At 44.1% G+C, this 18715-nt stretch overlaps 1 protein-coding gene across 2 annotated transcripts in view; it reads left to right on the top strand.

Annotated features, from left to right (window-relative positions):
• Window positions 1-18715, top strand: part of ATXN7L1 (ataxin 7 like 1) — a gene marked incomplete at its 5' end in the record, with an annotated part of 229740 nt that overhangs the window by 201226 nt on the left and 9799 nt on the right. For both annotated transcript variants that reach the window (XM_082254713.1, XM_082254712.1), the window contains one exon: window positions 10003-10077. In XM_082254713.1, coding sequence (XP_082110839.1) covers window positions 10003-10077 — 75 coding nt within the window. The remainder of the gene's footprint in view (window positions 1-10002; window positions 10078-18715) is intronic.

Below are 18715 nucleotides of genomic sequence, written 5' to 3'. Positions count from 1 at the left end.
CTGGATATCTATACTGATATTGACTGGGTAATGTTTTAGGAATGAAAGGATTTCACATCGTTTAATAGAAATGAAAATTATCAACCTATAGAGGGCTGAATTCAAAGACACCCCGAAAATCAAAGTGAAAAAAGGATGCAGCAGGCTAGTTCATTTTGCTGAAATTTAATTGCAGCAACTCAAAATGGTACTCAGTAGTTTGTATAGCCCCCACGTGCTTGTATGCATGTCTGACAACAGGGCATGCTCCTTTTGATACATTGAATGGGTTCCTGGTGTATTTCCTCCCAGATCTGGACCAGGGCATCACTGAGCTCCTGAGCAGACTGAGGTGCAACCTGGTGGCGTCAGATGGACCATAACATAATGTCCCAGAGATGTTCTATTGGATTTAGGTCAGGCGAGCGTGGGGGCCATTCAATGGTATTATTTCCTTCATCCTCCAGGAACTGACTGCATACTCTCGCCACATGAGGCCAGGTATTGTCATGCACCAGGAGGAACCCAGTACCTACTGCACCAGCGTAGGGTCTGACAATGGGTCCATGATTTCCTCCCAATACCTAATGGCAGTCAGGGTGCCATTGTCTAGCCTGTAGAGGTCTGTGCATCCCTCCATGGATATGCTTCTCTACACGATCACTGACCCACCACCAAAACCGGTCATGCTGAACAATGTTACAGGCAGCATAACGTTCTCCATGGCTTCTCCAGACCCTTTCACATCTGCCACTTGTGCTCAGAGTGAACCTGCTCTCATCTGTAAAAAAGCACAGGGCACCAGTGGCGGACCTGCCAATTCTTGTGTTGAATAGCAAATGTCAATCAAGCTCCACAGTGCTGGGCAGTGAGCACGGGGCCCACTAGAGCAGGGCTCAAAATTTAAAGTCCTGAGCTACTAGCCAGGCCTTAAGGGTTACTCGCCACCAGTTGCCCCACCCAACTCCTACCCTGCCCCGCCCCTAAACACGCCATAAAATTATACTGTTAAAGGTTTTTGCATTAATGCAGAAGTTACAAAAATAAATATTAATAACAACGTTTTCAGTGCCCATCAGTGCAGCCTAATCAGTGCCCATCAAGGGTCTGGAACCCCCAAATCACCATCCTAGTACCCCCCCCCCCCAAATTTCACCTCCTAGAACAAATCCTACCCGTCAAATCCTCCCCCCATCAAAATTTTCCCCCTAGCACAAAAAAACCCATTATTCCTACTGGCACAACCCCCCCCCCAATACCCCTTTTTAACAGCCCCAAGACTTCCTGTTCTGGCACAAATCCATCCCCCCACCCCATTCCAATAATCTCTATAAGGGCGATCCCCAAATCCCCACTCCTGGCACAGATCCTCACCCCCCCAGCACGAATCACTCCTCCTAGCACCCCCCCCCCCAATTCCCCTGCTAGAAGAAATCTTATATTGTCACCTCTCAAATTCCCCATCCCAGCACAACCCCGCTCCCCCCTCCCCATATCGATCCCACTTAGAAGTAATCATCTTCTCCCCACCCCCTCCTAGTACAAATACTTTTTGGGGGATTGTCCCTGGGGGGAGGGGGGTTGGAATAAGAGAATTTGTAGCATGAGGGGTGGGGAGAAGATGATTACTTCTAGGTGGGATCAATATGGGAGGGGGGTTGTGCTAAGAGGGGGGGGGACTGTGCTGAGATGGGGGGGTTGTGCTAGGAGGGGGGATTGTGCTGAGATGGGGGGGGTTGTGCTAGGAGGGGAGGGACTGTGCTGAGATGGGGGGGGGTTGTGCTAGGAGGGGGGGGGGACTGTGCTGAGATGGGGGGTTGTGCTAGGAGGGGGGATTGTGCTGAGATGGGGGGACTGTGCTGAGATGGGGGGGTTGTGCTAGGAGGGGGGGGGCTGTGCTGAGATGGGTGGGTTGTGCTAGGAGGGGGGGGGACTGTGCTGAGATGGGGGGGTTGTGCTAGGAGGGGGGGGGGCTGTGCTGAGATGGGGGGGTTGTGCTAGGAGGGGGGGACTGTGCTGAGATGGGGGGGTTGTGCTAGGAGGGGGGGGACTGTGCTGAGATGGGGGGACTGTGCTAGGAGGGAGGGGGGGGACTGTGCTGAGATGGGGGGGTTGTGCTAGGAGGGGGGGACTGTGCTGAGATGGGGGGACTGTGCTAGGAGGGAGGGGGGGGATTGTGCTGAGATGGGAATTTGGGAGGTGACAGGATAAGATTTGTACCCCAGTGTAGTTCACCATTTCCTCCAGCATGTCACAGACCTCAGATACAGCACCTGTGATACCAGATACATCGCTCTGTGATCCTCCTCTTCTTATGTCAGAGCGGAGGAGGAGCGGAGGAGAAGCCTATTCCTATTCCTAAAGCTTTGCACGGACAGCTGGCGGGAGAGATGCGGCTGCAGAAGCAGAAGGGGGAAGAAGATTGTGGCTCAGGAATGACACTGGATGTCAGATCGGGACTATACAGAGTTTGTTACCCGCCCCCTTTCCACATTGCTTACTTTGACTCGGAGGAGAGGGGATAACAAACTCTGTATAGTCCGGATCTGACATCCAGTGTCCTTCCTGAGCCGCAATCTTCTTCCCCTTCTGCAGCCGCATCTCTCCCGCCAGCTGTCCGTGCAAAGCTTTAGGAATTAATTGTCTTCTCCTCCGCTCCACCTCCACTCTGACTCAGGGGAGAAGTCCCGATCTGACAGGAGTGTGTGAAGCCCGGCAAGAAGACAGAGAGAGCACATCCCGCTCTCTCCTGTCACAGAAACACTCCTGGCAGAGCCCCTCCACCTCCCATGACACAGACGCCCAGCCAGAGCAGCCATCCATCCCACCCTACCTTGTACCGGTGTACTGCCGATTTCTCCAACTTGGGCTTGAACCCCTCCATCAGTCCTGCTGGCCGGATAATGTCGGAGCGGCGGATCATCCCGCTCAGCTTTAATTGTAATTGGCGGGCGCTCGCTGACATACACAGTCCCGCCTCCTAGCCCGGCTTCTTTGATAGACAGAACACGTCCTGGTTGGCCAGGTGTTCTGTCTATCAAAGAAGCCGCGCTAGGAGACGGAACTGTGTATGTCAGCGAGCGCCCGGCCATTACAATTAAAGCTGAGCGGGATGATCCGCCGCTGACATTATCCAATCCTTCGGCGGCTTTCCTCTCCTCTCTTCCCCTGGCAGTAGCTCGCCATACATAATTTTCCACTCGCAAAATGCGAGTAGGCGAGTGGAAAATTTGAGGGCTGCACTAGAGGACATGGGACCCCCAGGCCACCATCTTGAAGTCTGATTGTTTGGTCAGAGACATTAAAACCAGTAGCCTGCTGGAGGTAATTTTATAGGGCTCTGGCAGCGCTCATCCTGTTCCATGTTTTTTGAGCAATGTATTTTACAGTTCTGTCTAAAATCAGCAAAACAATCTTTAATTTTCTTTTTGTTAAAAAAAAAAATTGATCTCAGAGTCTGATATTTACCAGATTCAACCTCTAATCGTATATACAGTATATCTCTTCTGTCTATTATTCTCAGAGTGGATTGGAGATTTTAAAATAAAATAAAAAGAAAAATGTCAGCGCCTAATCCACAAAAAATATAAAATATAGAAGCTTGCAAAACAGTGTGAACATACAAACACCAGTGAAATAAATAAATAAAAGGTTGCAGCTCTAAACAATATTATGAAAAGTGTCTAAAAAATCAAGTCCTTCAATAGAACATAAGTCCAAACCACTCCTAAATCCAAGTGGAAGACGATATTCTGTGTCCATGTGAATTCAAATTCGACATCAGCTAGTGTTTCTCCACCAAAGTGGATTGGAGATTTTGCTCTCTAATAGCGATCGACCGGTTATCGGCAAAGCCGATATGCACTTTGCCCGATATATCGGAATCGGCCTTTTGATTTACAGATATTGCCGATATTTCGGAAAAGTGCTTGTACCGGGGTGATGCCTGCAGCTAGAGGCATCACCCCGGTACCGGCGTCCATAGCCGACCTTCGGCTTTCTTGTAATGACTACCCATGCGGCTGAGAAGCCGCTTGGCTGTCATTCCAAGGAGCGGAAGGGAACGTCCCCCACCCCCCCACACCGCCTTCCGCGGCATGTCGGGGTCTCCTGTCCCACTGGGAGACCCGGGCATCCTACCTTCACTGCCGCCGTCTGACCGGATCTCCATTTCTTTGAATTTGGCGCCGCCGAGTACCTGGAAGTGATGTCATGACCTCACTTCCGGGTACTGGCGGCACCGAATTCAAAAAAGCCAAACTTGGCGTTTTTAATGCTTTTAAGTGCAGAGGAGGGGTTTTGGGGTCTTTTAGACCCCCAGATCCCTCCACCACAGTACCTGTAGACATTAAAAAAATAAATACAATTTAATGTCCGCAGATATCAGCCGATACCGATATCCGATGACCAAAATATCGGTATCGGCGGTAAAAAAACGATATTGGTCGATCACTACTCTCTAACCATATAACTGGTTATTTATATTTACCACTGCATATAGATATTTAAGAATAAATTGCCTATTTTTGCTAAATTTACATATTAACTAAATATATATTATACTTATATACCACACTTTTTTTTTAAGGTTATTATCCGATTAATCAATTAGTCGAAACAATAGTTGCCCAACTAATCGACTTACCTGTGAAAATAAGCGTTAGTTGCAGCCCTAGGATAAATTGTATTAGATATCCTCCCTAGTGTGGTCATTTAATACATGGGACATTACTCAATAGATTTGTAAAAAAAAGTTGCATGAAGTTCCATGGTGGAATATTTGATCTGGCCATTGAGGGGGTTAATTGAACTGACAGACAATAGGATTGCACAGCGTCTAGAGGTTCCGGCGTGAGTCATGGAGAGATGTGTACACTCGTATTCGAGGGAGGATATTTAAATGAAGTCACCGCGCTGTGCAGCCACCCCCTGTGACGAAGTCTGAAGTGACGAACCGCATCCGGCATGGCTATACGGCGACCAGAGGAGACCCCGAGATGTGTAATTGTCATTGTCTACCGGTGGTGAGATAGGACGCGATAGAATTTATTTATGTGATCCAAACTGTAAAAGCCTATACTGTTTTTAAACATTGTGAGCAGATCTTTTTTTATCATTTCTGAATACTTTTGGTGGTTTTGGTTACTATACCATTGGAAGTTTCCCTTTTTGTTTTCACTTGATCTCTAACCTATTACATTGTGCAGAGTGAGCGTTCAGACACTTGCCCTGGAGTTGATGAGTTTAACTAATAAGCTGCTTTGCCGACTATGAGAGTGGAAGGCATTTGAAGCTGGTGATTTTTTCATCCAAAGAAAGAGGGATCACCAATTGCACGTGAGGTGGTGTTTGGAAGTGAAGACTTGGAAAAAGGTGGATTTTTCTTATTTTATGTATATAGAGCATTGGCACATTATATCATCAGCACGAAGAACTGAGGGTGTTTTACATTATATGGACTTTTTTTTATTGTTTGTAAGCTTTACATTTTTTTTGTATTATAACAGCGCTACCTGTTAGTGATACACTGTAACTTTTTTCTTCACATTACTGAGTTTTGGGGAATGTGAACAAAATTGCGCACGTTCCTTACAAACGTAGCTGCTCTTTAGCAGATGCAAAGGTACCCACACGCATCAGCAAATGTGGCACATTTTTATGTGTGCAAAACCGCATAGTGCCAGTTCAGTGTGGTGAGAATTTGAAAAGGAGTTTGGGATCTCTTTCCCTGCATTTGTGCACTAAGGGCAGCTCACTGAAATGAATGGGTTTCCTACAGGCAGTGCACAGCAGTATAGATGTGAACCAAGCCTAAGGGCTCATTTACACATGAGCTTGGGGGTTGGTAAAACTACCGTGGTTGAGCCGCATTTCTACCACCCCCCAACTACTCTCCCTTTAACTAGAGGCAGGGGTCATACACATTCTGTAGCCACAGTAGGATTAATGCCCCCTATTGAGTTTTGACAACACAACTGCCTGCTGAACGTAACCCGATCAGGTGAATGGGGCCACTCTGCAACCACTCCACAACCACATGCATAGCACCAGGTTGCAGCACAGTGGTGCTGCATTTAGGGGGTTAAAACAGGCAGCGAGGAGGCAACATATGCCTCTGAAAAACAACCTGAGCATGGATAGTCCTTGCACCTATTATTAAAGAGCCCCAAAAAAGCATTTCTCATTGTAAAGGATTAGGTGTCAGGATTAAAAATAATGTACATACATTCACACACGCATATAAACATGCATATATGCACATACATTCATAAACTCAGCTATGAAATGCCCAATACGTATACACACACACACACATTCTTGGCCATTTTTCAGAAAACACAAAAACCTCTCTTTCACTCATCGTTCGTGTTTGGCTGAAGCCATTTATTATCAGTTAACTGTGTTTTACTCTTTTTTAATCATAATGACAACAAACTACCCAAATGACCCTGATCATCTTCTCAGATGGTAAAGCTGCCCATTCTTCCTGGCAAAAAGCCTCCAGTTCCTGTAAATTCTCGGGCTGTATTGCCTGTACTGCACGTTTGAGATCTCCCCAGAGTGGCTCAATAATATTATGATCAGGAGACTGAGATGGCCACTCCAGAACCTTCGCTTTATTCTGCTGTAGCCAATAACAGGTCGACTTGGCCTTGTGCTTAGGATCATTGTCATGTTGGAATGTATAAGTATGTCCCATGCACAACTTCCAGGCTGAAGAATGCATATTTTCCTCCAGTATTTTTTGATAACATACTGCATTCATCTTGCCATCAATTCGGACCAAATTTCCTGTGCCTTTGTAGCTCACACATCCCCAAAACATCAGCGATCCACCTCCATGTTTCACAGTATGAATGGTGTACCTTTCATCATAGGCCTTTTTGACTCCTCTCCAAATGTAGCGTTTATGGTTGTGGCCAAAAAGCTAAATTTTGGTCTCAACACTCCAAATGACTGTGCCAAAAGGTTTGAGGCTTGTCTCTGTGCTGTTTGGAGTATTGTAAGCGGTAACCTTGTGGCATTTGCGTAGTAATGGCTTTATTCTGGCGACTCGACCATGCAGCCCATCTTTCTTCAAGTGCCTCCTTATTGTGCATCTTGAAACAGCCACACCACATGTTTTCAGAGAGTCTTATATTTCACCTGAAGTTATTTGTGGGGGTTTTTTTTTTTTTGCATTCCGAACAATTTTCCTGGCAGTTGTGGCTGAAATCTTAGTCGGTCTACCTGACCGTGGTTTGGTTTAAACAGAACCCCTAATTTTCCACTTCTGAATTAGAGTTTGAACACTGCTGATTGGCATTCTCATTTCCTTGGATATCTTTTTATATCCCTTTTCCTGTTTTTATACAGTTCAGCTACCTTTTCCCACAGATCCTTTGACAATTCTTTTGCTTTCCCCATGACTCAGAATCCAGAAACGTCAGTGCAGCACTGGATGAAAGCAGCAAGGGTCTGTCAGGAGTCCAGAAACGCGTTGACCTTGTATAGACACACACACACACTAATTACAAGCAAACAGATCACAGCCGAGGATGGTTACCTTTTAATAGCCATTCAAACCCCTTTGTGTTAACTTGTGTGCATGCTATCAGGCCAAAATCACCAGGGTATGTAAACTTTTGATCAGGGTCATTTGGGTAGTTTCTGTTGAGGTATGTTATGATTTAAAAAAAGTAAACACAGTTGATTGATAATAAATTGCTTCAGCTTAACACTAACCATGAGTGAAAGAGAGGTTTTTGTGTTATCATTCATATTCTCGGAAAAATGGGCAAGAAATCATAAATTCTGCCAAGGTATATAAACTTATGAGCACAACTGTATGTGTGTGTGTGTATATATGTGTATGTGTGTATATGGATATATATATATATATATATATATATATATATATATATATTTATATGTGTATGTAGCAAATGCATAACAACCTTTTTTTTTTTTTTTTTTTTAATATCAAAATAATTTTATTGAACATTGTGCACAAACATTAGAGTCCAGAGCAGAAGTGCCCACATTATACATAAATACCAAAAAAACGGTCATAGTACAAGATGAAAAGGCATTAATGTAAATGTCTCTGAAACCGTCACGGCCAACAATTCAAATTTGCAATGTATGTAGTATCTATACACATCCCACTCCCTATAGTTTATGTACTGCAGAAGGAGAGAGTCACCATCCCTCACATCCCACCAGCCACCAATCTAACATACAACCTTTTTAAAAAAAAACGCAGTACTGTATCCGTCCTGCAGAGTTCTACATTGCTCCGTACTGCACTGTAGGGGAAGGTGGAGCAGGTCAGAACTCGGGAACACTCCTCCCCCTTTCATTGCTCTGCACTTACTGTCCCGATCGAGTTCCCTCTGTGCCGATGTGCATTTCAGCGGAGCAGTGGTTGCTCAATTTTGACAGCCTTTCCCAACCAGGATGCTGCGGCACCCCTAACAAACACAGATGGTTGGCCTAGATGCATGTAAAAAACTATATTTCACCAGTGGAAAATTCCCTTGTAACTGTTATTAAATACATTTTTCTTGTTTATTTTTGAATATTCTGCATTGGTGTTCTCTAATTTACAGTGTGTCTTGTTTATGTGACTAGATAAGGTGACATTTCAATAACATGTTGGAAATGGACAGTTTTGCTTGCTTTAGGCTGAGTGAGCATAGTATGCCATCTGCAAGTATTCATTACCTGTTGAAACTATTGAAGTAGTTTTTCTGTCTGTCGACAGGGCTGAAATAATTGTCATAGGAACATGATTATTTGGTAGCTCCAGGTTTTCTAATGAATAATCAGTTTCTCCTGTGTGGCCAGTTCGAGACAAACAGCTGTAAAAGTCCATTACCAGCAGCAGAAAATCTACCAGATTTAGGAGATAATTATATTTTAGTGATATTTTCTAAGGTGGCCTTAACCTTTTTATCCTGGAGGAACCCTTGAAATTTTTTTTTTAGATTTTGAGGAAGCTGATAAATATGATTTATAATTGCAGGTCAGGGTACATTTGCTTTAAAAATTGTAGAAGGTTCAAAAAAAAAGAAAAGAGAAGGTGGAGTACTTGTGAGTATTTTAACTGTTGTATATGACAACATTAATTTTAGTAAGGTTCATGAAATGCAATGAATAAATATAAAAAATAAAAATGCTGATAGTGAAAATTGTGATGTCCCCTAACACTAGTGGTGGTGTCCCCTAACAGTAGTGGACATGTAGAAGAAACCCCTTACTTTGGTGGTCATTGTAGGTGGGAGATCAATTTGCCACTGCCCAAGGAACCCCTAACAACTTCAGGAGGAACCCCTGGTTTTGAGAGGCTATTCTAAGGCAAGTGATATTTTAAATGTATTTTTCAAACAAGTAGGAAACAGCAAGGTCCTATGTCCTTTACAGCCTAAAGACTAAAATTCTTCTGCCAACGAGAAGCATAGTAAATGCTTAAGGGTCCCCGCTCTGGCTGTCCAGGTCCTGTGAGTTGGATGCCACTGGCTAGTGAGGGGTTAGGCTGAGGAAAGGTCCGTACAGACCCAAAGCATGCTGAAAAAAATGGGAAGAGATAGCCCTGCCGCCGCACACCTCACCCCGCCCGAATAGTTAGCAGGTGAAAGCAGCTTCTGCTCGATGCATCCAGCCCAAAACTTCAATATGTTTTGCCCCACCCTCAGGAGATCTGGATCTTGGATTTGTGATCTGGATGAATCGAGCTGAGGCTGCTTTTACCTGCTTTGACCTGCTAACCACTCAGGTCGGTTGAGGTGTGCGGCAGCCGGATATCTCTCCCCGTTTTTGACAGCAGCATAGTGCCTGAAAACCTTATATATATATATATATATATATATATATATATATATATATATTGGCATCTACACAACCAAAAGCTTTTGGTGAAGCCAAAGAACACACAAGTTTTTTTACAATGGTTAGGATGCTGCACTGTGTGGTTGATAGAACTTTAGTCTTATTTTGTTCTAGAATACACTTTCTGCACTAAATTTCTTGTCTTCTTACCAGATGGGGAAAAGTAGCAGTGTAGCTTTGTCACAGTCTACTACTTCTAGTACATCAAATACTGCACACAACAAACAAGTAAGTAGCTACCTGATTGGCAATTTGTATTTTAATATTAGGGATACATTTTTTTCTGTATTTTAACCAACTGTGATCAGTTGTTTACTAAATAAATTTCATATGAAAAGATCATATTTAATAGGCGCTATCGTTTTTCAGTTACTAATCTGTGTTACACAGTATTTTCTGAAGAAGAATTGCTTTATATACATTAGTATTCTCTTTGCTGGATCCATCACACAAGCAGTTAAACATTACTAAAGATATTATATAGATATTGTGTAGACATGCAGTCAATGTTGTTTCTGCCTGTGCAAAACAAGTGTTACGAAAAAGAAAAACGAAAATGTATGGCTTTTCTCTTTCGTTCATCGACGGACACAGCACTTCATGAATCATAACTACTGGTTTTTATTGCCTCCTCCAGTAGTAGGACTAGGCAGAACAAAAAATGCTTGGTTACACCCATGAGCCATCCTCAGCTTGGTATCTAACCCCCCTCTCTGCTCTAGGTAATCAGTTTAGTAAACAAAAAAAAAAAAAAAAAGTAAACAACTGCGCTAAACCAAAGAGATTGTAAGCAGCAACTTCAAGTGTGACTATCACCTCAGAAACAATGTATAAATATAAGTTGCGCTATATAGTGAAAACATATATGATAATGTAAAAAAGTCCAGAGATCAAGTCCATATAAAGGCAAACAGCACGTCTGACGAAATTTTCTGTACAGGTACCGCTTACCAAAGGCTAATAATAAATAGGCCCAAAGATTCCAAGTGATCCACAGGAACCAGATCTCAGACGGACTCCGTATGTTGAATGGATCTCCTCAGTGTTGAGTGATCATGTGAAATGAAATAAAAAACGCCATAGCGTAAAACCACAAACAAATAGATGTAACACCCCAAGTGATGGGAATATCGGAAAGGTGCTGTAGTAGTGATAGTAAAGAACATAGACACCTCCAATCCTGTGAATATACTCCTTACCAGAGTAATAGAAAAATATTGCAGAAACAAATAGTGTAGAGGACCTCCCCCAATAGGACTGCAGCTTACCAAAAGGAAAGTAAATAGAGCACATAGATCCCAATCGTGTCACCGAAGAGGGCTGACATACATATGCCCTTACCAGCTCCAAAATGATAAAAGGCAGAAAAAGGTCCTGATTCGCCTAAGCACTTCCGCTGCGAGCAAAACTCCAAATGCTGGTGTCTAGATATTCCAAACCAGGCGCTTGAAAAAACTCCTTTTGGCCCTGTTCACACCTGAGCGTTTTTTAGCTCATAAAAACTTTCATCTCTGAAGTCTAAAAACACCCAACAAGCAAAATCTCTCTCATTTCAATGGCCGCTGTTCACATATGAGCGTTTTGTTAGATGTCAATGCCTGCCTCCAAACACCTGCTGTACAGAGTGCTCCGGTCCCCGGGAAGTTAGGTCCGTCCTGGGCAGTATGGCGGAGTGACATAGACCCCGCTCAGCACCAAGCCTGCTCAATAGAATACTCTATTGAGCAGGCTTGGTGCTGAGCGGGGTCTATGTCACTCCGCCATACTGCCCAGGACGGACCTAACTTCCCGGGGACCGGAGCACTCTGTACAGCAGGTGTTTGGAGGCAGGCATTGACATCTAACAAAATGCTCATATGTGAACAGCGGCCATTGAAATGAGAGAGATTTTGCTTGTTGGGTGTTTTTAGACTTCAGAGATGAACGTTTTTATGAGCTAAAAAACTCTCAGGTGTGAACAGGGCCAAAAGGAGTTTTTTCAAGCGCCTGGTTTGGAATATCTAGACACCAGCATTTGGAGTTTTGCTCGCAGCGGAAGTGCTTAGGCGAATCAGGACCTTTTTCTGCCTTTTATCATTTTGGAGCTGGTAAGGGCATATGTATGTCAGCCCTCTTCGGTGACACGATTGGGATCTATGTGCTCTATTTACTTTCCTTTTGGTAAGCTGCAGTCCTATTGGGGGAGGTCCTCTACACTATTTGTTTCTGCAATATTTTTCTATTACTCTGGTAAGGAGTATATTCACAGGATTGGAGGTGTCTATGTTCTTTACTATCACTACTACAGCACCTTTCCGATATTCCCATCACTTGGGGTGTTACATCTATTTGTTTGTGGTTTTACGCTATGGCGTTTTTTATTTCATTTCACATGATCACTCAACACTGAGGAGATCCATTCAACATACGGAGTCCGTCTGAGATCTGGTTCCTGTGGATCACTTGGAATCTTTGGGCCTATTTATTATTAGCCTTTGGTAAGCGGTACCTGTACAGAAAATTTCGTCAGACGTGCTGTTTGCCTTTATATGGACTTTATCTCTGGACTTTTTTACATTATCATATATGTTTTCACTATATAGCGCAACTTATATTTATACATAAATCAGTTTAGTAGCAAGCAGTATTAGAAGTATCAGAACTCCATAGAGGGGTGGGTGCTGTGTTCATCGATGAACTCCGAGAAATTAATTTTACGGTAGGTACAAAAATCCCATTTTTTCTTTTGTTCTTTGACGGACACAGCGCTCCATAAATTATAACTACTGGGATGTCTATTTAGGGGTAAGGACCTAGGCACCCAGCTGGGATCTCTGGTCCTTGCATCTTTTTTGTTTTTTTCTCCCGGGAGATCTACAGTTAACTGCCGGGCTGGGTGACGGGCTGGATAATGTAGATCCAGTGGTCCCCACAGCCCAGCCAGCGAGCGCGTGCAGACCGCAGCTACGCTCTAGGTCGGCCTGTGACATAGCCTCACGGACAGAGGCTGGCCCACGAGCTAAACGTCTTGCAGGGTCGCATACGACCAGGCTTGGGTCTGAGTTGTAGCAGTTCCTTGGGCAACAGCCCCCCTACTTTGGTGGCGAAGATTCTGTCTGGAGCAATACCTGCATCATGGAAGTGTAAGTACAGTCCCCCTTCTCCCCTTTTTGGAGTTTTTTTTTATTTGGGGTGGACGCGGGTAACCTCCAGAGACGGTTGGACCTGCCTGCAAGTTCCCTCCTCCCATCCTTAAAAATACCTCAATGAGCTGGGCTTCCCCCACTCCCTTTTCCCCTATCTGGATCTGGAGTCTGGTGGGGGGGTCCCAGGGCAAAGGTTGCAGCGGAGACACCTGGGGTCTCCCCCTGCTATCCCCACTCTAAGGGTCCTGGGATAGTATGTCCTGCCCTGGTAGTCTGGAAGGGTCCCAGTGTAGGAGACCCCTAGGTGCATGCCCCACTGTTTGCAGTGTGGGTATAGTGCATGGGGGTCCCAGTGCAGAGACCGGGGCAGAGTGCGCAGCAGAGTCTCCCCCTAATGTGTGTCCTACCTTCAGGAGGGGGTCCCCTTGCAGAGGGTGCAGCATTGCATAGGGCACAGGGAAGATTCTGGCAGCATGCTGTAGCTGATGGCAGCTATATTCCCATAATCTGGCTGGTCTGCGCTTGGCGGCCATGTTTGTGTAGCCCGATGATGTCATGGGGCCATTTTTCCTTAGTCTGGAAGATGCTGGAGACGACCAAAGCCTCGCGGGAATGCAGAAGCTCCTCTTCCTCTTTCTCCTCAGTTCTTCAGTTTCCTCTTCCTGTCCCCTGGAACACATGAACAGGGATGGTATCCATGGTGATGCTGGGTCCGAATTCTTGGCGCTCCCTTGATCGGCAGGGTGAGTCCTTGGGGTTTCCTGTTATTGCTCTCTCTCTGCTGATAGGTACCCTGAGCTGTGGGGGATCCTTTAGTGGTGCCAAAAGATTATTTTTGTCCTGCAAGGACCTCCTTTTCTTATGGAACCTCAGGGTCACCTCTCCCCCACTGACCCTCCGGGTCACCTCTCCCCCACTGACCCCCTCATGGAGGTGGCAGGTCCCTCGGAACCCCAACTTCCCATGGTTGCACTGACGGTGATACTGCAGTCCTTAGTGTCCTGGGTGGAAATGTCATGTGGGATACTTCCCAGGAGGAAGTATCCCCCGCCTTTCCCTGCTCAGTCTGTCTCATCTGATTCTGAGCCTGATGCCACTGTGGATACGGCCCATCCAGGTGGGCTTAATATCACACCCCCAGATCCATCCGATGGTGAGCTCCATGGTCGCAGCAGCAAATTAAAAAGCACTGGTAGACACACTTAACGATACAGCGCGTAAGACTTTAAAAAATGGAGGATGCAGCTGATGTAGCCACGAACGTGGCTGTGTCGCACTCCAAAGGTGTTTTCCTATGTGCCTTATTTTGACAGGTTTTCCTGTAAGGAATGGGAACAACCAAAATTACCCTTTGTGGTCCCCAAATGTTTTGCTGTACGTTACCTTTTTGGGGATAAAGTGGACTAGTCTAGTTCATCAGTAGTGGACCCTCCTGTTTCCAGGTTAAACGAGGCTACCAGGATCCCAGTAGAGGAATCCCTTCCCTTAAGGACCCGGCTGACAGGAAACGGGCTGTGGCACGAAGCAAGTTTACTATGGCTTCTTCCGTAGTTCCTGCGAGGACTCAAGGACGAGGATTTTCCAATCCGTTTGGTGGCCATAAACGTCCCTTGGGGGCTTCCTCTCAAAGAAGACCAGTTGTCCCAGGGGCTAATATACCATCCCGCTTTAGTCGCAGGTTTTAATGCCTTAGCTATTGAAAGCCAGGTACTGAGGGATAGAGGTCTGTCTGGATCAGTGATCCCTACTATGGTGACGGTGGGGAAGTCCTCTTCCAGCAAGATATACCATTGTAGGTGGAAAGCGTACATTTCTTGGTGGGAGTTGATTGGCATTCATCCTCGATCCTTTTCTGTGGCTCGAATCTTAACCTTTCTTCAACAGGGCGTTGATCAGAAGTTGGCCTTGAATACCATCAAGGGCCAGGTCTCTGCCCTAGTAATCTTTTTTTCAGCGACCCCTAGCCATGGACTCTAGTTCGTGCCTTCATTCAGGGGGTTTCAACATGTGGCTCTTTTACCTCCATGGGATTTAAATTTAGTCCTTTCGGTTCTCCAGAAACCTCCATTTGGGAGATTCCCTTGCCTATGTTATCCCAGAAGGTGGCATTCCTTGTGGCTATTACCTTGGCCCGCAGGGTATCGGAATTGGTGGCATTATCCTGTCGCAGTCCCTATTTAGTGGTCCATAGGGATAAAGTGGTTCTTTGTCCCTGTCCATTATTCCTGCCCAAAGTTGTCTCTGACTTCCATTTGAATAAGGACATTGTGTTGCCTGCCTTGTGTCCCAAGCTGGCTCATCCCAAGGAACTTGCTTTGCATACCTTGGATGTGGTTTGTGTTGATCTGGGGATGCTTCTTTTGGCCGCAAAGTTTAGTAGGCTGCTGTTTGAGGGGTTATTCCCTCTTGAGGGGTGTTTTTCTTCAAACTTTTATTTTTTAGACGTGGCTCCTGTGACCCGGTTAAGGCTCCTGTGTCCTGGTTAAGGGCTTGTATGTTTAGCCTTGGGGTTTTTTTCCCCACCCCTCATTAGTAGACTGCTGTTTGAGGGGTTATTCCCTCTTGAGGGGTGTTTTTCTTTAACCACTTTACAACCGGAGGATTTTGCTGTCTTACGTCCAGACCACTTTTTGTGCTTCGGCACTGTGCGACTTTAACTGACAATTGTGCGGTCATGCAATGTGGTACCCAAACAAAATTTACGTCCTTTTTTTCCCACAAACAGAGCTTTCTTTTGGTGGTATTTGATCACCTCTGCGCTTTTTATTTTTTGCGATATTAATAAAAAAAGAGCGAAAATTTTGCAAAAAAATGAAATTTTCAACTTTGTCTTTTAAAAAATATCCAATATACTCAATTTATGTCATATTTTTTGGCCAAAATATATTTAGCTACATGTCTTTGACAAAAAAAAATTCAATGAGCGTATTTTTATTGGTTTGCGCAAAAGTTATAGCGTCTACAAACTATGGTGTAAATACTGAAATTTTACGCAGCTTTAATTTCTGACTGCCTATCTCAATTCATGAAGTGCTAAAATGGCAGGGCAGTACAAGACCCCCCCAAATTACCACTTTTTGGAAAGTAGACATCCTAAGGAATGTTCTGAGATGCATGTTGAGCTCATTGAATATTTAATTTTTTTGTCACAGGTGTTTGAAAAATGAATAAAAAAAAAAAAATTTTTTTTTTTAACACAAAGTTGTCACTAAAAGATAAATTTCTCACACATGCCATGGGTATATGTGTAATTACACCCCAAAATATATTCTGCTGCTTCTCCTGAGTACAGGGATACCACATATGTGAGACTTTTTGGGAGCCTAGCTGTGTACGGGACCCCGAAAATCAATCTCCATCTTTAGGTTTTCTAATGGCGTAAATTGCTGATTTTACTCCTCACTACCCATCACAGTTTCGGAGGCCCTGAAATTTCAAGATAGCACAAAACCCCCCAAATGACCCCATTTTGCAAAGTAGACACCCCAAGCTATTTGCTGAGAGGCATGGTGAGTCCATGGAATATTTTATATTTTGCCACAAGTTTTGGGAAAATTACAATTTTTTTTTTTTTTTTTTTTTAACACAAAGTTGTCACTAAAAGATAAATTTCTCACACATGACATGGGTATATGTGGAATGACACCCCAAAATACATTCTGCCGCTTCTCCTCAGTATGGGGATACCCCATGTGTGAGACTTTTTGGGAGCCTAGCTGTGTACGGGACCCCGAAAATGAATCTCCATCTTTAGGTTTTCTAATGGCGTAAATTGTTGATTTCACTCCTGACTACCCATCACAGTTTCGGAGGCCCTGAAATTTCAACATAGCACAAAACCCCCCCAAATGACCCCATTTTGCAAAGTAGACACCCCAAGCTATTTGCTGAGAGGCATGGTGAGTCCATGGAATATTTTATATTTTGCCACAAGTTCCGGGAAATATATTATTATTATTTTTTTTTTTGTTTTTTTACACAAAGTTGTCACTAAATGATATATTGCTCACACATGCCATGGGTATATGTGAAATGACACCCCAAAATACATTCTGCTGCTTCTCCTGAGTACAGGGATACCACATGTGTGAGACTTTTTTGCAGTCTAGCCGAGTACAGGTCCTCGAAAGCCAACCCCCACTTTCAGGCTTTCCAAGGGCGTAAATTGTTGATTTCACTCCTGACTACCTATCACAGTTTCGGAGGCCATGAAATGCCAAGACAGCACAACCCCCCTCCAAATGACCCCTTTTCGGAAAGTAGACACCCTAAGCTATTTGCAGAGAGGCATGTTGGGTGTTTTGCAGATCTCACTTTTTGTCACAAAGTTTTGGAATTTGAAAAAAGAGGAAAAAAAATGCATTTTCCTGTTTTTTCTTCATTTTCCAAAAAAAATGAGAGATGCAAAATACTCACCATGCCTCTCAGCAAATAGATTAGAGTGTCTACTTTGCAAAATGAGGTCATTTTGGGGGGTTTTGTGCCATCTTGGCGTTTCATGGCCTTCAAAAGTGTGATAGGTAGTAAGGAGTGAGATCAACAATTTACGCCCTTAGAAAGCCTGAAGGTGGGGAGTGGTTTTCCGGGTCCTGTACGCGGCTAGACTGCAAAAAAGTCTCACACATGGGGTATCCTTGTACTCAGGAGAAGCAGCAGAATGTATTTTGGGGTGTCATTTCACATATACCCATGGCATGTGTGAGCATTATATCATTTACTGACAACTTTGTGTAAAAAAAAAAAAAAAAAAAAAAATAATAATTTTCCTGAAACTTGTGGCAAAATATAAAATATTCCATGGACTCATCATGCCTCTCATCTAATAGCTTGGAGTGTCTACTTTGCAAAATGGGGTCATTTGGGGGGGTTTTGTGCCATTTTGGCATTTCATGGCCTTCAAAAGTGTGATAGGTAGTAAGGAGTGAGATCAACAATTTACGCCCTTAGAAAGCCTGAAGGTGGGGAGTGGTTTTCCGGGTCCTGTACGCGGCTAGACTGCAAAAAAGTCTCACACATGGGGTATCCTTGTACTCAGGAGAAGCAGCAGAATGTATTTTGGGGTGTCATTTCACATATACCCATGGCTTGTGTGAGCATTATATCATTTACTGACAACTTTGTGTAAAAAAAAAAAAAAAAAAAAAAAATAATAATTTTCCTGAAACTTGTGGCAAAATATAACATATTCCATGGACTCATCATGCCTCTCATCTAATAGCTTGGAGTGTCTACTTTGCAAAATGGGGTCATTTTGGGGGGTTTTGTGCCATTTTGGCATTTCATGGCCTTCAAAAGTGTGATAGGTAGTAAGGAGTGAGATCAACAATTTACGCCCTTAGAAAGCCAGAAGGTGCGGATTGGTTTTCCGGGTCCTGTATGCGGCTAGACTGACAAAAAGTCTCACACATGGGGTATCCCTGTACTCCGGAGAAGCAGCAGAATGTATTTTGGGGTGTCATTTCACATATACCCATGGCATGCGTGAGCAATATATTATTTAGTGACAACTTTGTGTAAAAAAAAAAAAAAAAAAAAAAACAAATTGTCATTTTCCTGAAACTTAGGGCAAAATATAAAATACTCCATGGACTCAATATGCCTCTCAGCAAATAGCTTTGGGTGTCTACTTTCCAAAAAGGGGTAATTTGGGGGGTGTTTGAACAGTCCTGGCATTTTATGCTCAATTTTAGCAACACATCACCCACTCTTCTAACCACTTGAAAACCAAGCCTTTTCTGTGA

Source organism: Pelophylax lessonae (genome assembly GCF_965119305.1).
Source record: "Pelophylax lessonae genome assembly, chromosome: 4".
Classification (NCBI taxonomy): domain Eukaryota; kingdom Metazoa; phylum Chordata; class Amphibia; order Anura; family Ranidae; genus Pelophylax; species Pelophylax lessonae.
This window is presented reverse-complemented; position numbering and strand designations above follow the sequence as displayed.